Consider the following 21552-nt stretch of genomic DNA (forward strand, 5'->3'; position numbering starts at 1 on the left):
AATTCTTCTGTCATTTTTACGTAAAAAACGTATTCTTATCAAATGTCGCTATGAATAACCGTTTTCGAGATATTTTGATTTAAAGTAATCAACGCATGTGTTTTTTAAAAAGTGAAACTACAATATTGTGTAAAATAATTTTTTTTAATTGACATAAAAATTGCTAATTTTTAAACAACAATAAACAAAGAAACACATTGAAAAAAATTAAATAAAAATCACAATTAAAAAAAAAATTATTAATTTTAAAGATACAATTTAAGTTTCTCATGTTACCAAACCCCTAAGTACCAAGTTTCGTCCAAATTCAATATTATTCCAAAAATGACTGAGAAAAAACAAAAATAAAAATAAATTTTTAACACATTGTAATTCGATAAGTCAGTTCTTGCAGACCCATGCTTATATGGAGTTTTTATCTTAAAAATACCCGAGGCATCGTCCTGTGAAATATTGAACACTTATTAAAAAACACCTTATAGGGTATGTGTTGAAACTTTGGTTTCAATATACAACGTATAAAAGGTTAATTCCTGACAATGAGTTTTGACTAATATTGCGAAAATATATTGAAATAAATAAATGAAATGTACTTTTCGTGGAGCTCTGAAATGAAATGTACACGGTCGTCTATGTAAGATTGTCCACTCTCTTATCTCAAACACCGCAAGTTTAGAAAAAAAGGTTCAATATAAAAGTTATGTAGTTGTTCATGAATTTTTATTTTCGAAGTTACAAGGTGGTCCAGTAAACTGTGATGTAACAAAAATACATTTTTTGAAATGAAATACCCTATATTGTGTGACGGATACTAATTCTGCTTGCAGCTATAAGTATTTTATGCTATTACAAAATATAAAAACATTTTAACAGTTTTTTAGTTACTTCAATTTTAAGTAAAAATTGAAGAAAAATAAGCTTTTGATAATTCTGAATAAATTAATATAATATTAATTGTAACGTTCGAAAACTTGTTTAGTTGAAAATAAAGGGTCGTTCTAATAGAGTATATTGTTAATTTTTCATTTTTTACATATAGTATACGTATGCAAGGTGATCCTTAAGTAATTGGACATAGAGTAATGGAAGATACCTTACATAAAAATAAGACGATTTGAATTATAAAACAATTGAGTTTGGTTTGAAAATTACTATTAACCGAACTATAGGGTGTTAAATTTTATTTCATTTTCATATTTTTTCGAACAAATTTTACAATTTTTTTTTAATCGTTCAAATTTGGTACTTAGAGGTAATTTGATGATAAGAATCCCGATTTAATGTTTATTTGGTGGTATCAGTTAGGGAGCGTCACGTAACTTATATTTCGCATGTTTAACTTCACATAACTTTTTAGTCGCTTATTTTACCAATTCAGTGATTGTCAAAACGGATTTTCCTATATTTTTTGCTTAAAAAAATATAATGCTTAAAACACGGTAGGAGCCACCGTTTTCAAAATAATTACATTTAAAACGTTCAGTGCCACTATGTTGATTACAGTTGATGCACAAATGTTGAAAATGTCAAATGTTTGACAATGAATGATGAAAGATGGCATTGATTGAAACAAAGCAATTAATCGAGCTGTCAAATGTAGCTTCAGTAAAGTATTACTTCAAACTGTATCAATGGATTGTGATTAGTATTGCGAAAATATTCGAACGTTTTAAGAAAAAAATGCCAATAAACAATTTTTTCTCGAATAATGAAATGCGAGATATAGTATACGTGTATGCGAAAGAACATTTTAATAGATGTAATGCTAAACTGCGATATTTGCAATTGTATCCAAACAGGACGCAGCCAGATTTCAAATTATTCAGTAACCTTTATGATGGATCAGGAAAAACTGGATGATATCGTAAAAAAAGGCACAGCGTGGTGGCCCGAACACACTGTAAAACCGAACTCAATGTGGAAAAAGAGGATTCATTTTTAGATTGCGTTGGTGAAAATTAAGAAGTGAGTTCTAGATAAATGGCTTTGAGTACGAGAGTGTTTAAACTATCTATTAGGTTGTTCGGAAAGTAATTTCGTTTTTTCCCGACAGAGGATTTAATGGTATTTTTTTGCACTTAACCTCACACTTAAGCCATATAATTTTTATATGCTTTGAGAGCTCATATAACAAGGCTTGTGTGTGAAACATTTCAATTAATTCTACGCAGTAGTTTTTGGTTGGTGCCCTTTTAAATATGGAGAGCGATAAGCAGCATTTTCGACATATCCTACTGTTTTACTACAGAAAGGGTAAAAATGCTGTTCAAGCCAGAAAGAAATTGACCGATGTGTATGGAGAAGGTGTGTTGACAGTACGCCAGTGTCAGAACTGGTTCTCTAAATTTCGATCTGGCAATTTTGATGTCGAAGATGCACCACGTTCGGGAAGGCCGGTTGAAGCTGATAAAGACGCCATAAAGGCATTAGTTGATGCGAACCGTCGAATAACAACACGTGAGATCGGATTGAAGTTAAATTTATCGAATTCAACAGTTTATGACCACTTGAAAGGCCTGGGATTATCCTCGAAGCTCGATATATGGGTTCCCCATGTTCTCACAGAGAGAAATCTGTGTCGCCGCATTGACGTCTGCGATTCGCTTCTCAAACGTGACAAAAATGATCCGTTTTTGAAGCGCATCATTACTGGGGACGAAAAATGGGTTGTATACAACAACGTCAAACGCAAGAGGTCATGGAGCAAAAAAGATGAATCGACTCAAACCATTTCCAAAGCCGATATTCACCAAAAAAAGGTGATGCTGTCTGTTTGGTGGGATTTTAAAGGAATCGTTTTTTTTGAGCTTTTACCGGATAACACAACGATTAATTCGGAAGTCTACTGCCAGCAGCTGGACAAACTGAAGGATGCACTTCAACAGAAAAGACCCGAACTAATCAACAGAAAAGGTGTAGTGTTTCACCAAGACAACGCGAGACCTCACACAAGTTTGGTCACTCGCCAAAAGCTTTTACAGCTTGAATGGGACACAATGCCACACCCACCATATTCTCCAGACCTGGCACCATCGGATTATTATTTGTTCCGGTCACTCCAAAATTTTTTAGACGGTAAAACTTTCATCTCAAATGATGAGGTCAAAAACCACCTCGATCAGTTTTTTGCCAGCAAAGACAAAAAATTTTATGAGCGTGGAATTATGCTACTACCAGAAAGATGGCAAAAGGTGTTGGACCAGAACGGCCAATATATAATTTAATAAAGCATTTGTTTATTATACGAAAACTGTCATTCATTTTCACATAAAAAAACGAAATTACTTTCCGAACAACCTGATATTTTAAGAGTACCACATAGAGAATATTTTTTACTACTACCATTTCCTTCTTAAGATAGATCTTACAGTCCTGCTACGATCCGCACGTTTTTTTCGAAATCGGCATAACGTTGGTGCTATATTTGCGAATGACATTTTATTCACGGATGAAGTCACCCGACGAGATATCTAACTTTAGAAATAGACACATTTGGAACATCGAAAATCCCCATACTGTAACCAATCGCCATTTTCAATATGAATTCAAAATTATTGTCTGGTGCGGAATGATCGATAATTATTTTCTCGGACCATTTGAATTGCCACCAAATTGAATCATATTTAGTGAATCATTTGAATTTTCTTCAAACCCAACTGATGAATTGAAGGGTTCATTATAAAAATAAGAAAAGTCCAAAACTAATAATTTTCAGAAACTCAAAAAATCTGTACAGCTTGTTTTGTGATGGATGTTAAAGGCTCTAGATTTTTTTGCAAGTAAGTTTATTACGTATCTTTAAGTAAACATAATTAAAAATGGTTATCAATTTTAGTTTTTTTGGTAAAAAATTAAAAACCTTTCGACTTTTCTGGTATTTGTAACATTTTTAAGCATATGTTGATAAAAATAATGTATTGCTCTTAATATTTTATTATATTATCCACTGACAAAACTTCTGAACGTTGTAAAAATTAGAGTTTGTTCATACATCGTCACAGCCATCTGAGTTGTCATCTATTTCAATGTTAACGTCTTCACTATTGGGATTCTACATCGGTTCCTCTAATAAACTCCTGTAATATTGGCAGTGAGCTGGGTCTTCGAGGTACTTTATCAGCTGGAGTATGTCCTTTTCCTTTGCTGGATTTATTCTTGGACCTAATTGGTAGAGTTTTGGTAAATTAATAGTTCAATATTCACATTACAAGCCTTGTTCCTTAGTATATGCCTTTCCCATAGCCCGTAGTATGACTTTCGAAGATTAAGGTGGGGATCACTTTTTTCAATCAACATCATTCTAATGTCTTGTAGCTTTCGAGACGGCTTAGGCGTTTTTAAAAAGAAAGGTTCCATATCAGTCTTTATAATAAAAAAATCATCATGGGTTATTATCTTCAAATAAAATGGGGAGGAATGTTTCCTTGCACTCTTCAATAATATAAATATAAAATATAATATAATATAATATAAAATAAAATAATTTATCCCACTTTTCTGGAAATTACGCCTTTTTTGTTAATTTCTTCTTATTGCCAATTAGGCCAAAATCCTGATATTTTGGAAGATAACTATGACCTCTCATAGGAAAAAGGTAGGTCACCTTTTGGAAAATTTTAAGAATATGTACGAAACAGCAGAGAAACTGCACCATTATTTTGTTTTTGTTCTGTCCGGAACATCCATCAGAGATCAAGATAAATTCTTCGTATCTTTTGTCATCCGGTATGTTATTTATAAAGTCTAATATCATGGAAGTAACTTTATTTGCGCCTGTCTTTGCCTCAATTTCTAAATATCGAAACATTGTTACGGAATCATCGAACAATCATGTACTTCGAAAACATTATACCACAACTGCCAGGAGTAAAAAATTGGTCCACTTTGAATATGTAGCAGAGGAAGGTTTTTCATAAAATCGAAAGACAAGCATGTTACACTTTCCTCTTGAGCCTTCTTAATAAACCATTTTTTTTCTTGCCTAAAGGCATCCGCTTTTTTTAGGTGTAATGTCTTTTCCTGCATGCACTGTTCTTTTGAAACATCATCGGTAGCTACATTGGTATTTTGTTGAATCTAATCGCAAATTGCACACGTATGTCATCTTGGGTATCCAAAGTGTATATTAAATGTATTAAAAGTTAACAAGTATGTTTTGTATGAAACGTTTATCCGGTAGAGTTCAAGAAACTATTTGTGCATTTCGGTAACATTCAAGTTCTCAGAAAGATATCTCCGATTTTGATTGTCTCTAAAGGAAATAATGAGATTTTCTAACTGAGTATGAATTAATGTGAACTTCCATTATATGTTTAATATAATCTGGAACTTTTCTAGGTCTACATCCATGGTGACCTGTGATGATCCGTGGTCATCCAAAAGCCAGCCATGGTGATCCACGGCTGGCTTTTGGGTGACTGTCCAATTGTTAGCAAGCTTTGCTGTAATTTAGTGATCCTGTTTTTGCTAACATCATGGAAACTTAAAAAGGCTTTATAACATACAGGGATGTCTCTTTCGCCAATGCGCACTTTGAAAGAAAAGGCGGCAGCATAGTCTTTAGTCGCTTCTTGGTCCATATTCCTCGGCCGCCCTCTTGAAATTTCACGAATACTTATTAAACCACATAAATGTGAGTCTTGGTTGTTTTTTGTATGTAGTTGGTTAAACTGCTCCAAGATCTATTGCCTTACCTCAACGTCAATTTTCGTAAAGAATTGAAATCTCGAACATCTGAAAAACCGAATACTTGCAATAATGATAGATGTTTTTACCTTTTATTGTTCATTATTTAGTCGAATAATAAATGTTTATTTTTAAAGTCGTATTATTAGTATATGAATTTTCTACTTGCAGTCTTCACCAGTCGTGCGCATTGGTACATTTCCCACATGGTTTACATGTTCTTTACCATGCACTTTAGCATCTCTCATCACATCTTCTTTTTTCTTCTTTTATTCTGATTTTTTTGGTCACGCGCTAGGATTCATACAGTTTTTATTAGTCATTGTTCGATCAATAATACAAAGAAACAAGCATTTCGTCTGAAAGCTAATAAATAACTACTTAGTTGCAAGAACATAAAACAATTGACATATCAATATTTAGAACCAATTTGTTTTTTGCCGGAAAGCCATATATTTCGTCGCATTATATTTTCGGACTGGTCTATTTTTTGCAGAAGCAATGGCTACTTCTGAAAAGTGTTTGGCCTAAAATACTATTGTCGCTTTTATTCCACAGAAACCCTATTTTGGATTTTTCTGGTTCTTGTAATGAACCCTTCACTTCTTTTGATAACTTCCCTCTAAATTTTGATTTCATGACCCTTGCATTTTTACATTTTGTTCAATTTCTCAAGAAGTATTTGTTTTAGACCTATGGATTATTATACAAACTAATATTATTTTCTTCTTCTAATTTCAAATATGTAAAAAGATATAGGGTATTAGGTTTAAAAAAACGTAAGTTTTCATTGTATCTTTCTTTTTGCGTACTCTATATAAATGAGAATATTTTTAAAATGTGCCCTATAAGGTCCCACATATAAGTGTAAAAACAATTTTTCATCAAAACCAGTAATAAAGTCGTAGTTGGCCGAGGTGCTCTTATTGGACCACCCTGTATACTTTATGCATGGTGGTATTCCACCACATTTTTCTATAGCAGTTAGAAATTATTAAACTGCAGAGTTTTTAAACTGGTGGATGGGCCGTGGAAGTAGAACACCTTGGCCTGTGAGAAACTCCGACTTTAATCCGCTTGATTGCTGTGTTTGGGGATACACCAAATCAAAAGCATATTAAAAAGCAATAAATATCCGTGAAGTATTATGGCAGCGAATTAGAACCGCTCCGAATTGTTTCATAACAAACATTTATTTTTTAAAATTAGACGACCGATGAATAAACGTGTCACCAAATGTATTGAAGGGAATATAAGTCACTTTGAACAATTATTACCTAAAACAGATGTATATTTTATTAATCATATCTAATTATTATTTTTATTTTTATTATAAGGTATCAATATGCTAAAGTTTTTTGTTACTTGTTTTTGTTCTTTGAATGGCACTTGATTGCCAAAATATTAGTGTTTAAATAAATTGCTCTTATTTTCATTTTAATGACTTCATATTTTCGACTTAATAACTTAATAATTTAAAATATACTTTAATAGAACGACTTTTTGTTTTGAACTGGACAAATTTTCAAACGATACAATTAATACTATATGAATTTATTAAGAATTTTAAAAAGCTTATTTTTTCTTCGATTTTTATTATAAATTTAACTAACTCAAAAACTGTTAAAAAAATTATATTTTGCAATAACAAAAAATATGTCTAATTACAAGCAGAATTAGTACTCATAACAAAATATACGGTATTCCATTAAAAAAAAACATTTGACCAGGGACGGGTAATATAAGAGGGAGTAGTGCGTAAAAACTCCATAAATTTTAATTAAATAGATGCTTTATTTTTTAAGAGAAATTATTTAAGTTTTGATATTTTAAGCGTGTAAGTTTTTTAGTAGTATTTATTGCTTGAAATTTCATTAGATAAAGGTCACTGATGCAGCAGGAGCACTTACACATTGTCAAAAAGTCATTTTGCAGACATCTAGTCCAAAAACGGGTTAGTTTTTTTATCCATTTATTCAACTAACAGTTCAATATGAAATCTAATGATTTACATGTTTCCTAGAAATATTAGATTTTCAATATTAAGTTGTAGTACTCTTCATTTAATTAATATTTTTTACGTAAAAATTCTTGATATTTACAGTTTTCCTTTTAGTCTGTACTGTCAACAAAGTTTTTACGCATATTACCTTCTCTTGATTAAATCTGTACACTTTTTTCAAGTCTCTACAAAAAGAGCAAAAATTATGTAATTTAGTGAACAAAATTCCATTAACATGTTTCAGAAATATTAATGAAAAATTATCTTCAGAAACGAACATTTAACATCCTGGTATATCGGAAACGAAACGTCTTTTGATACATATTTACATATGTATATGGAATTTCCTACCTATTTTTGAGCCCAAAACATATAGTTAAATTTATGACACTATTTTCAGAAATATTTTGTATAACATAAACTCTTGATTATAATTATTATCTATAATATTTTCCAGTATGGCATACTCTTGATAGCAATCCTCATTGCAGAAATCACTGTATTAGTCACAGGGATTATCATGAAATCAAAGGTGAGTAAAAGGTTTTTGAAGTGCAAAATTTTCTTTAATTTAATTTTTAGACTCAATCTTAATTTAATTTAACAAAGGATCCATGTCACAGTAGGTACTATCTATCATACAGTACTGTTTTAAATTACCCTTCCCCTTCTGTTAACTTTTTACGGATGATTTTTTTTTACTCCAAAAGAGACCTTAAATAAGATAAAAAGGACTATCTTTTGACAATGTTTTTGCATAAAAATTATTTACGGTGTCGCCGCTAGGACAAAAGGGCCATTTTTCTTAATGGCGCCATGGGTCGAGTGACACCTCATTTGAAAGGTATTTTAAAACTGTACAAAAATGAAGTTCTTTTTTTAAATCAGTCGATTAGTTTTTTAGAAAAAAAAGTATTTCTCAAAAATAAAATTTGAAAAAAAAATTGTTTACCTTTATATATTAGGTGTACAACTTTGCTTCCGCCGTTTTTGAATAGATGTATGTAGCGGTAAGTAATGATCGAAATAAATAACCCCATGTGGGCATGCAGGAGCCTTGGGCACCTGTTAACATAACCTCACAAAAATATTAGTCTATTTGTGTCTTCATCATAAAGTTATTCGCAATTGAAAATGTCAGTGTACGAGCCAAATTCTCGTCATTTGCGGGAGGTTTTACTTTTCTGCTTCAATATGAAGAAATCTGCTGCTGAGGCTCATCGAATGCTCTCAGATACTTATGGAGAAGCCACTATTAGTGAAAGGACATGTCGTGAGTGGTTTCAGCGCTTCAAGAACGGTGATTTTCACGTCGAAGACCAACATAGCGGTGGAAGAAAGAAGGTTTTCCAAGATGCGAACTTGGAAGCATTACTTGACGAAGACTCGTGTCAAAGTCAACAAGAATTGGCACAATCATTGGGAGTGACTCAACAAACAATCTCAAAACGCCTCAAAGACATGGGAATGATTCAGAAGCAAGGATATTGGGTGCCGTACGAGTTGAAACCAAGAGATATTGACAGGCGTCTGTTCGCTTGTGAACAGTTGCTTGCAAGGCAAAGACGGAAGGGATTTCTGCATCGTATTGTGACTGGGGACGAGAAATGGGTTCATTACGATAATCCCAAACGCAAAAAGACTTGGGGATATCCCGGCCATGCTTCCACGTCGACGGCCAAACCGTCTATTCATGGTTCCAAAATCATGCTCTGTATTTGGTGGGATCAACTCGGCGTAATATATTATGAGCTGTTACAACCAACTGAAACAATCACAGGTGCTCTTTATCGAACCCAATTAATGCGTTTGAGCCGAGCATTGAAAAAGAAACGGCTGCAATACAACGAGAGACATGATAAAGTGATTTTGCAGCACGATAATGCTCGACCCCATGTTGCGCAAGTGGTCAAGAAATACTTGGAAACATTGAAATGGGAAGTCCTACCCCACCCGCCATATTCTCCTGACCTAGCTCCTTCTGATTATCACTTGTTTCGATCCATGGCACATGGGCTAGCTGACCAACACTTCCGGTCTTATGAAGAAGTAAGAAATTGGATAGAATCGTGGATCGCTTCAAAAGATGTCCAATTTTTTCAACACGGGATTCGTATGCTGCCCGAAAGATGGGAGAAAGTAGTGGCCAGCGATGGACAATACTTTGGATCCTAAAGGTATAATTAGTTTTTTACAATAAAATCGCGAAATTCGGAAAAAAAACGGCGGAAGCAAAGTTGTACACCTAATAGGTGATAATCACATTAGGTTTTCCCCACCTTTAAACACTCTTAAATACTGACAATTCAAACAAGAGATCAGTAAATAATGTTAGGTATTTGAACAAAATTTAAATCTGTCTATCTGTTTATCAATAAACAAGTTTTTTTTGTACAGTTTTAAAATACCTTTCGAATTAGGTGTCATTCGACCCATGGTGCCACTAAAAAAATGACATTTTTGGCCTAGTGGTGACACAGTAAATAATTTTTATGCAAAAACATTGGTAAAAGATAGTCCTTTTTGTCGTATTTAAGGCCTCTTTTGAAATTTTGAAAAAAATTATCCGTTAAAAAGTTAATAGAGGGGGGGGATAATTTAAAACGGTACTGTAGGTAATTCCTCTATATCCCATATTCTAACATTAATTTCTAGTTTAACATGCCCATTGATTCTGCTAGAATGGAATAAGTCTAATCTATATACCCATAACTTTGTGTCACTTCAAAAGTTACTATCAACCTTTGCTAGTCTTCTTTATAGTTGTATATTAAGTATTTTCTGCCTTTTTACATCTGAACATGAATTCGTCTAGTTTAACATACCCATATATTCTCCTTATACAGAAAAAAATCATAAAATTGCTCAATCCAAGTGCCCGTACATTTATCAAAAATGTTCCAATTTCTTTACAATCTTTAATTATTATTACTTAAGGGGATTTAAAATTGGCATTTTTCAGATTGAAAGCGAACTGAAAAATGTTCTAAGAGCAACATTAGAATATAACTATAATAGCACTGAAATCGAAAACCCAGTTATATTGGCATGGGATGAAATTCAAAAGGCCCAGAACTGTTGCGGGGTAAGTTTTCTGTAATCATATCGTAGAGATCAGGAATATATCACAAACATTTCTGGTCAAGACTACTGAGGAAATATTTCCAAATTAGATTTGCATATCGTAACTTAGTTCATAATTTGTCAATGAAATGTGTCGAAGTATAAAGACGAATTTAAGTCCGAATATAGCTACGACATACATACATAAACAAAATTAGTTTCAAAGCATTCTTGAACAAGAATTTTTTTACACACTCCTCACTACACTACACCTCACTACAAAATTAATTAACTTCAGGTTGATAATGGAGCAGATTATCAGAAAAACCTTGCATGGAAAGAGCAAACATACATAATCCCGGAATCGTGTTGCGCTAAGGGGCTGGACGATAGACCCCTTGACCCCAACTGCACGACTACCCCCACAAAATCAAATTCGTTTTATGAAACGGTAAGTTCATGTTTTATCTTTAAAGTTTAACTACGAAATAATTATTTAGGGCTGTTACGACAAACTCAAAGAACTGATACAGAAGAACTTCGACGCCTTTATCATAACTCTCGTCGTCTTGGGACTGATTGAATTAATCGAGATTTTGTTTGCCTTCTGTTTGGCGAAGTCAATAAATAAATACGAGAAATAATTATTGTATTTTAATGTTTTGTTCTATTACGATGCATGTAATATTATTCAGCTTAGAGATTCTAAGTATATGAATGTGCGAAAAGTTTGAGATGGATGTATTGTATGATTTCTATTTATTTCAAAGACCAGTTGGATAACAAAGACTGATTAGAGTCTCTTGAATAAAAATAGTGATAAGAAAGATTTATCCGTACATTCTTTATGTGCTTCGCTTAAGTGCGTCTTGTGAGTGTTCAATACAAGTTTGACCAATTTCAATTATTAACAAGAGTTTATTTAAGTGTTAAGAGATGGTTTCAAAATACAACTGTTTCATTTAGCAGATACCTACATTTATTAGTCATAGGTAGGTGTGTTTATAATTTAGAAAGTATTGGAATAATGTATAAACTATCTATTTATGAAGAAACTCTTTTTGAGACTTATTTGTATAAAACTTTACTGTATAAGATCTACCTCCGTTTCGCTATAGTTACCTAATTACTTGCATTTTATATGTTGCGAAGGAGTAAATTTGTATTTATCATTATATCGAACCTCGAATAGGTATTGTGTAAAAATTTGTAAGAATTTGTAAAATCTATCTGTTTAATAAAATAATAGTTGGAAAATTACTTTTGTTGTAAGAACAATCAGTAGCAAGTCCGCTAAAGGAATAAAAACTCCTGGAGATTCCCCAATTTCGAAGATGGGTTCAGGATGTCAACGACATCTAAATTGCCCAATATTCTCGTTTACTTGTAATTGAATATACAGGGTGATTTTTAAGTTGATTTTTTCCTTTTAACAGAAGATAAAGGTAAAAAAAATAAGTGTTTTTTTTATTTACCACTTTTCCTAAATATCAAAACTAACGGAGATACAGGCTGTTAAAGTTTATAATTAAAAACTAAAAATGTTTAACAACAATGAAACTAAACTTAATATTACTTAAATAATATATTGAAAATGACCGTCATTCACTTCTACACAGCATTCAGCGCGACGTATCGAAATTCGTTTGCCTCTATTTTTTGTTGTAGCCTCTACTATGCGCGCAACCAATTCCTCTCTTTTATTTACGGGAGTCTTAAAAACTAAAGATTCCATGTAACCCCACAAAAAGAAATCATATGGAATGAGGTCTGGTGATCTTGGAGGCCATGTTACTGGACCATTTCGGCCAATCCATTTATTTGGAAAAGTGTTGTAAAAGCTTGTATCTCCGTTAGTTTTAATATTTCGGAAAATTGATAAGTAAGAAAAAAGGTTATTTTATTGACCTTTATCTTCTGTTGAAAGGAAAAAATCAACTTAAAAATCACCCTGTATACAAAGCTACACGCAGTTGTACCATAAAACACCAGGGTCAAGGAATATAAAATTTCAGCCAAACAGAAGTCACCAGTAGCAAAGTGTGCACTTCTAAACCGTCATCAGATCATTTTATTACTATTTCAATGGTATTAATGTAGACTAATCAGACACGTTATTGAGATCTTCAGTTGTGTCAATAACTTTAATAAGAAGGATAAAGTTGCCACCATTGTTTATGCATGTGCAGACTGAGGCATAAAATATAAATACAACGGACCGTTGAGTTACCACCTCAGTCATTATCGAGAAACAGGGATGATTACTTCGCCCATTGGTCATAGGCTTTTATGATGTCTAGTGCAGATGTGAGCGAAGCGTCAGGAAGAAATTCCCTTAAACCACGGCTTCAAAACCTAAAAAAATTTTAGAATGTATTTTGCTTATAGCTAATTTTTTTAGAAGAATTTTATTTTTAGAATTACATTTTACTTCCAAATTAATTCATTCTTGTTCATTACAAGTCAACGTTTGATAGATATGTATCTTTTTTTTGGTAGTTTCAAATAAGAATAATCGTCTTCTATGGAGTTAACAAATAAATAATTGAAGAACGTTTAATTTCTATCTTTAATCACCTTGCATAATACTTTTTGGCTTCTTCGTATCGTCAGAATTTCCCAAGTGAGGCAGTTAAATATTTAATTTTTGGAAAATTTTTGAATTGACTTCCATTGATTTCATTATTAAAGTATACTTAATTAAGAGTGCACTCGAACATAAACTTTTAACTTATGGATTTCTTAATTCAATTTTTATTGATTGAATATACCTACGATGTAACTTCTGTTAAATGCACCGATAATTACATGATATAACAATAAAAATACTTTTTAAACTAAGGCAAATAAATAAGTAATAAACTAATTGGAAAAACTGAAAATCAAGTGTGCATAACAACCTGAACCGTACAAATAGTGATCAAGGACGAATATTCAGTAAGTATATCTCAGGGATTTATAGGTTTTTATGATTTGTATTAAAAAGTCATGGCAAGATTATATAAAGCCATTATCTACTTATTTTGTTGATCCTCAAACTGAATCCATCAGCCACAGAAAAAGCTAGGTTGCTAGCTATTTATATGAAAGGGTCCTAAAGCTGGATTCTCATAGGAAAATCGATGAAATTCTAAATTCGTCTAGTTCAGGAATGTTTATTTTCAACCATTTTTGTAGGTTTTAAAACGTTATTTCTATTTTATCTAAATTTTTTTAGGTATATCAGATTTTTCATAGATGAGCAGGTGTTGGGTTTATAATTTTAATCTCGAAAATAAAATGAGATACCAAAAAATATTGAAAGACAAAAAAAGTTGTATTTTTAGTTTCTCCATTCGATTATGGAATAATTAGGAAAATTGTATGATCTACTGAGGGTTATTACTTTAGTTGGAAATTCTGACATCAAAGCTGTGTGGGCACGTTCCTAAAATTGCTGAACAAATTCTGATTATCAGAAAGGTACAACATAATATTGTTTTTATATTAATTAACAATAATTTCAATTGGATTCGCCAGGAAATGTTTTGAAAATAACAAAATAACAATTTTTTTCTAAATTTAAACACCTTGTAATTTGGAAATGAAGCAATTTTAGGCATATGTTTACAGGTATTTTTTTCTAATTTTTCTCTACGAAGTACCCATGTGAATCTGCTGTGTATATTTAAGAAATACCTTGTATATCAGAAGACTAAAGTTTTTTAATCCTGTGGCGAAGTTCTGTATCTACCTTTATACTTTTTTTTTGCAAATCTACTTAGTAAAACTAATAAATATAAACATGTATTGTGCTTGCGGACTTGAATTTTTCCTACTTATACAGAGTGATTTGCAACACAACCGACATAGAACAGGTGAATGTAGAGAACCTAAAAACATGTCGATTTTTTATATGAAGTTTTTTTCTGATGCCTACGGTTGCTGAAATATTGGCTTCAGAAAATTAATTAAAAAAATTGAAAAAATTCGTTATTTCAGGACAGCCTTAACCCAGAATAATCAAATTTGGGAAATGTTATTATTATATTGAAGTCTTTATTTAATAAAAAATTGATGTGGCTGAAAGATCAATAAGAGTTGGTTTAGAGGTGTGTCACCCTTAAAATATTAGGTGTACAACTTTGCTTCCGCCGTTTTTGAATAGATGTATGTAGCGGTAAGTAATGATCGAAATAAATAACCCCATGTGGGCATGCAGGAGCCTTGGGCACCTGTTAACATAACCTCATAAAAATATTAGTCTATTTGTGTCTTCATCATAAAGTTATTCGCAATTGAAAATGTCAGTGTACGAGCCAAATTCTCGTCATTTGCGGGAGGTTTTACTTTTCTGCTTCAATATGAAGAAATCTGCTGCTGAGGCTCATCGAATGCTCTCAGATACTTATGGGGAAGCCACTATTAGTGAAAGGACATGTCGTGAGTGGTTTCAGCGCTTCAAGAACGGTGATTTTCACGTCGAAGACCAACATAGCGGTGGAAGAAAGAAGGTTTTCCAAGATGCGAACTTGGAAGCATTACTTGACGAAGACTCGTGTCAAAGTCAACAAGAATTGGCACAATCATTGGGAGTGACTCAACAAACAATCTCAAAACGCCTCAAAGACATGGGAATGATTCAGAAGCAAGGATATTGGGTGCCGTACGAGTTGAAACCAAGAGATATTGACAGGCGTCTGTTCGCTTGTGAACAGTTGCTTGCAAGGCAAAGACGGAAGGGATTTCTGCATCGTATTGTGACTGGGGACGAGAAATGGGTTCATTACGATAATCCCAAACGCAAAAAGACTTGGGGATATCCCGGCCATGCTTCCACGTCGACGGCCAAACCGTCTATTCATGGTTCCAAAATCATGCTCTGTATTTGGTGGGATCAACTCGGCGTAATATATTATGAGCTGTTACAACCAACTGAAACAATCACAGGTGCTCTTTATCGAACCCAATTAATGCGTTTGAGCCGAGCATTGAAAAAGAAACGGCTGCAATACAACGAGAGACATGATAAAGTGATTTTGCAGCACGATAATGCTCGACCCCATGTTGCGCAAGTGGTCAAGAAATACTTGGAAACATTGAAATGGGAAGTCCTACCCCACCCGCCATATTCTCCTGACCTAGCTCCTTCTGATTATCACTTGTTTCGATCCATGGCACATGGGCTAGCTGACCAACACTTCCGGTCTTATGAAGAAGTAAGAAATTGGATAGAATCGTGGATCGCTTCAAAAGATGTCCAATTTTTTCAACACGGGATTCGTATGCTGCCCGAAAGATGGGAGAAAGTAGTGGCCAGCGATGGACAATACTTTGGATCCTAAAGGTATAATTAGTTTTTTACAATAAAATCGCGAAATTCGGAAAAAAAACGGCGGAAGCAAAGTTGTACACCTAATAATATAAATTTTTTTAACACCAATTGAATTAAAAATTAAGGTTTAAAAATAAAATAGCAAATTTAATTTTACATTTTTTTGTACTAATAATAATAATAATAAATAATTTTATTTCCTGGGAAATAGGCTATCGGCCTTTTCGGCCTTTCTGCCTGTTACATGTTTCCATTATTTTCCATGTTGACACAGAGTATATTATGATAATATATACAGTATAATACAATAGCATTTATTGGGGAAGGGGTGTCAGAGGTCCTTGTAGTACTCAATAACGTCTTGGTGGGGGTTTTATACCGTGACTGTCTATTTTGTCTTGTTAAACAAAGACTTTTTAGTATGTTCCAGTTTGTTTGTTTGTCTTTGAATTTTTTTGTTATGTTTTCATGTCTTTCTCCAATCCTTGTCATGTTGCAGCGTCGATAGAGCAGTTCGTTTGACGGGTTATGTAGGGGGTTCTGGGGATGTCTTATTCTAGTTATTGTCCTAAGTGCTGTCTGTTCGGTTGTCTGAATTTTTTTTTAGTCTTTTCCGAAGCGTTGGCCAGGATTATGTTCCCGTAGTCCAGAAGTGGTCTGCATATTGCTTTGTATATTTTTGTCGCTGTTTTCGTGGGTATGCCGGAGTTCTTGTAAGTCAGGGACCTGAAGTATTTAGCCCTTTTGATGATTTCAGATTTAGTTTTGTCTGTTTGTTTTTTGAAATTGAGCTTGCTGTCTAGTATAATTCCCAAATACTTCACCTGTGGCTTTGGTGGCGTTCTGTGTCCGTCACAAGTTATTGTTGGTGAGTCCGGTTTGAGTCTGTGATTAGTTATTAGTAGTTGGTCCTTTGTGGCATTAGGAGTTAGCCTCCATTTGTAGAACCAGTCCATCGTCCGGTTTGTCAGTTTCTGCAGTTGTTCTGTTGCTTTTTTAGCAGTCTTAGCGTGACATATAAGTGCTGTGTCGTCTGCATATTGAAGGATGTATGAGGTCTTGTCAATGTGGTTTTTGTTATTGTCATCGTGTATATAGTTGTATATGTCATGGCAATATATATTATAGAGTAGTGGTGATAGAGGTGAGCCTTGGGGAAGGCCCTGTTCCGGTGTAAAGGAGAATGACATAGCGTCATTGAGTCGCACTTGCAGTGTTCTGTTCGAAAGCATGTTTTTAATTAGTAGAATTAAGTATTTAGGGATGCCCAATAGATAAAGTTTGTAGAGCAGTCCTGCATGCCAAACACTGTCAAAAGCCTTGTTGATGTCCATCAGTAGAGTCGCGGTGTGTTCATTGTTTAAGTGCGTTGTTTGTATGTTGTTCGTCAGTATGAAGAGGGGATGCAACGTCGAGTTTTTTGTACTATTTTACATTTTTCGAAAAATCGTTTGTTATTGAGAAAATATATTTTGTGATTTGGTATTAAAATTAATCAAATCGAGCAAGAACAAATTATGTGCCTTAAAGACTAAAAGGTCATGCTCCAACTGCTCTTCAACTGTTTTGTTGCTAGGATACGACTGTTGTTAAATCTGACGTTATTTAATTTTATGTAGTTTACAAATTTTTTATGTATCTTATTTTCGTTTGTAGTAATTTTATAATCAAAATGGCTGAAAAATTCACATTTGAGAAGCAACTAATCACAATACATTATGTCACCTTGAACCTGTTTCAAGTTAATTGTAAAAAACGAATATTGTAGCATGGTTTCTAGATATGTGAAGAAGCATGTGACAGTTTTATATTTATAGGTGTCTACTTATAATAACATAATTTTGTTAAATCAATTTGTTGTTAATTTTGTTAAAAATAAAAAAAACCGTTTGGACATAATGCATTTTGTTCTGTTCGAGTGTATATAATGCGTTTCGATCAGATCGTTTTTGGGCTTTCCTTATTTTACTGGGGTCTTCGGGTCTAAAATACTATTAAATATGTTAAAATAAAGAGGTGACAGGTATTTTATTCCAAAACCTTGTTTATTAGGATACAAATGACTGGCATTACAAAGTTCACAAAACCAAAATAAACGAGAATATACAATAATATAGAAACATATTATTAAGTTTACAAACAAAAATAAGTTTAAAGAACTAAAAAAAATAAAATAATACGATAAACCTCTAACTTTTCCTGTAAACAATCGCATAATATTTCTTCTATTTTATTTTCAACAGGAATGTTTAGTGTTTTCAAAAAATGCCGTATATGACAAAGGTGTGTCAGATTTCCAATCATTTCCGAATCTAGCCAGAAGTAATTTCTTCATGTCTGCTTTTTTTTCTTGTTTCATGCAATTAGATAAGGATATAATAATGCGATTATTTAGGTATCTGCCGATATGGAATCCCCGCTTTATTATTGAAAAATATTTTTTTTGTGTAATCATCGCATCGATAAGTGTTTTCCAGCTTTATTTTCATTTCAGCCGTGTTTGTTTTCTCATTCCTATTTTTTTAAAACATCAAAACATATCCTTTTCATGTTACTAATTCCATTAATCCTCTTCAATACCGCAGTTAAATCTTTGTAATTTTTTATCATCCAATTCTTTCTTAGTACTCTGACTGACCTAACTTCTTCATAAATGCAGTATTCTGTAGGTGTTAAAATTTGATCAGCTTTTCGAAGCTTTTGCTCGATGTGCCGAAAAACTCTATCGGTAGGCAAATAAGAATATTCACATACTGCAAAATTAGAACTATTTCATTTATTGTCGGTGAAGTCTCTTTTTGCAGCCAGTATAATAGAGCGTGAACTATGTGCTGGTTTTTGTTTTGACCCCCGCAGCCATCTACAAAGAACCGTAAAGTACTATGTCAGAGTCAAAACTGTAGCATTGTAGAAAGTCACTTTAACCGACTTTCTACAACGCTACAGTTTACGCCACACTTACTTCTTCTGCTCCCCTTCCAGCTTGCGTTTCATCCAAAATATACAAGTGAGAATGTTTAGTTCCTACAAAGGCAGTAAAATGAGATTTGGCGTGAGTAAAAGGTCTCTCCAATGTGAAGTTTAGGTATTGGTTAAATCTGCTGTAAGTCAAATATGAAAGTGGCAGGTCCAAAGGGCCTCTCCTTCATTAGGGCATGAAATGCTTTAGCTCTTAATTTATGGATACGTAAATTTGCCATTAAATATTGTTTTTCATTGCCTTCTGTAGCAAAAGCTGCATGTATCACAAGCTGGTGAACCAAAGCTTAAATTATATTTTCTCTTAAATATATTTAAGAAAAGTGTTTTCTTTACTTTAAGTCTATCTTCAACACTGTTATTATACATCTTGAATAGCTTATTAATTATAATTAATGTTTAACAAGCTTGGTAAATAAAGTCTTTGGCTTTTAATTTTTGAATAATGGCTTTCAACAGCTCTTAGATTCGATAAGAAATTGTGTACTTGCATTCTTTTTTCGAAATATTTATTAACTTTATTGTTCCCACTTCTTTTCTCAACAACTCCTTCACCTGTTAAAATTCCTTCAGCGATTTTATTAAGCCTTCTCTGGTCAATTCCGAACAACTTTACAAAAAATTTAGAACATACCGAAATTTTATTGTTCTCTGATGCCATTAAAAAATATTTCATATTAATGTTAGGATGCCTCCTGCGTCTAATTTTGCCTCTAATTCTACTTCGTTTTGGTAGTTTAATATCCATTAAATAAGATAGTTTTTTGTCTCGCTCTATTCTGTCTGGTTTAAAGAATAAATTTCTTTTAACTTTCGCTAGAACACTTTTGGAAATTTCGCAGCAAGAAAATCTGCCAATCCTATGGCCGCAAGGTGGACAAAAATTCAGGAGAAGGGCGTCCTTATCTTTGTATCTGGAAATAGTATGAAAATCAAATTATTGGACGAAGCAATAAAAACTCTTTGGTAGTAAAATCTGGACCCCTAAATCAAGATACTACATGGTTGCATCTCACCAGAAAACAAAAAATGGTTTATGCTTTAGAAGAAATTTTAATATTATTTTTTATACCTTAATGTTCTTACCTTTGTTCGTACGCTTCTTCTCTTTTAGTCTTACGTTTCAGTCGCTTTCTCGATCCCTGACTATTTACACCAACTGTAGCACTATGTAGATATTTCATTATCCATCAAGTTATGTATTAATTAATGCAAAAATTACTAGTAATTATGAGATAAAACTTGACGAGCAACTAATTATTATAATAAACAAAATATACAGATTATGTTGTCGGGAAATAAGTGTTTTATGTGCGTCCGGATAGTCCTCTAGCGTTAAAATGACATAATGCGTTTTAATCCGGACGAATGTCGTGACATAATGCTTTTTGATCTGTTGATGGTATTTCTCCCTTGATTTTAACACGGAAGAAATGCCAATTGACAAGTATATTAAATGAGGGTCTATAAAACATCCAACTAGCTTGTGAAATCCGCATCAAACTCAGTTTTGTCCAAAAGTGTACATAATCTGTTTTGATTAGTTGCTCCTCATTTGAAGAACAAGTTGATGTAATATTAGTATTGGGATTCTGCCAGACTAATTGCCGAAGAAGACCAAAAATGATTTTTCAATCGTATTATCCTGTATTGTGAATCATTTGCTAATTTGAACGGAGAGCTCGGGAAACAGATTCTCTTTGCATAAATACTGCTGGAAGACGCGCTAACGCAATTAGCATACGGAATAAAGAGCGCATTTTAGAGAATATTTAAAATGAACACCAAACCAGCACCTGACGAATATTTCGGCAATTTAATATACCACAGACCGCAGTTCATCGAATTATACGACGTAATTTGCTGCATCTTTCCCATTTTCAAAAAGTTCAAGAACTATTATCACAAGACTTAGAACCAAAGGTGATATTTTGTAATTTCATTCTACATCAGAGCATTCATTTTCACAAGATAATTCTCTTCATGAATGAAGTTTGCTTTACATGGAGAAGAATTAGAAATTTGCACAAGTCACGAATATTCAGAAGAAAATCTACATGCAGTAATAACTCACTATTTCCCAAGATAATATAAAATAAATGTGTGGGCAGGTGTTGAAGGACGGTACTTGATTGGGTTGATTATTTCACTAAACCAATTGAACAGCGTACTCTATTTGTTTTTCTTGCAACATACTCTTCCTGATCTACAGAAAGATTTGTCTTTACAACTGCGTTGTGTTGGTTTATGCATGATAGGGCACCTCTACATTTCAGAATGGATGTTCGACAATTTTTAAATAAACAGTTTCCAAATTGATGGATATGTCATGAAAATAATTGCCCTTAATACTGGCCCTCGAAGTCGTCAGATTTAAATAACTGTAAATTTTTCCTCTGGGGGGCTGTAAAAGAATTTGTGTATTCAATGCTGATTGAAACTGAAGAAGATTTGTGGAATCGCATGAACAATAAATGTACTATTATAAAAAATGACATACAATTATTGA

General features: G+C 33.0%; 2 protein-coding genes across 4 annotated transcripts in view; one reads left to right on the top strand and one right to left on the bottom strand.

The window, feature by feature from the left end:
* Positions 1-12010, top strand: part of Tsp66E (Tetraspanin 66E) — a 35325-nt gene extending 23315 nt beyond the window's left edge. For all 3 annotated transcript variants that reach the window (XM_066403159.1, XM_066403161.1, XM_066403160.1), the window contains 4 exons: positions 8145-8219; positions 10650-10772; positions 11049-11201; positions 11251-12010. In XM_066403159.1, coding sequence (XP_066259256.1) covers positions 8145-8219; positions 10650-10772; positions 11049-11201; positions 11251-11394 — 495 coding nt within the window. In that variant the 3' untranslated portion in view covers positions 11395-12010. The remainder of the gene's footprint in view (positions 1-8144; positions 8220-10649; positions 10773-11048; positions 11202-11250) is intronic.
* LOC136417460 (cathepsin L-like proteinase) overlaps positions 1-21552 on the bottom strand; it is a 201437-nt gene that overhangs the window by 73366 nt on the left and 106519 nt on the right. The gene's annotated exons all lie outside the window — the stretch shown is intronic.

The sequence above is a fragment of the Euwallacea similis genome, chromosome 28, assembly GCF_039881205.1.
Source record: "Euwallacea similis isolate ESF13 chromosome 28, ESF131.1, whole genome shotgun sequence".
Classification (NCBI taxonomy): domain Eukaryota; kingdom Metazoa; phylum Arthropoda; class Insecta; order Coleoptera; family Curculionidae; genus Euwallacea; species Euwallacea similis.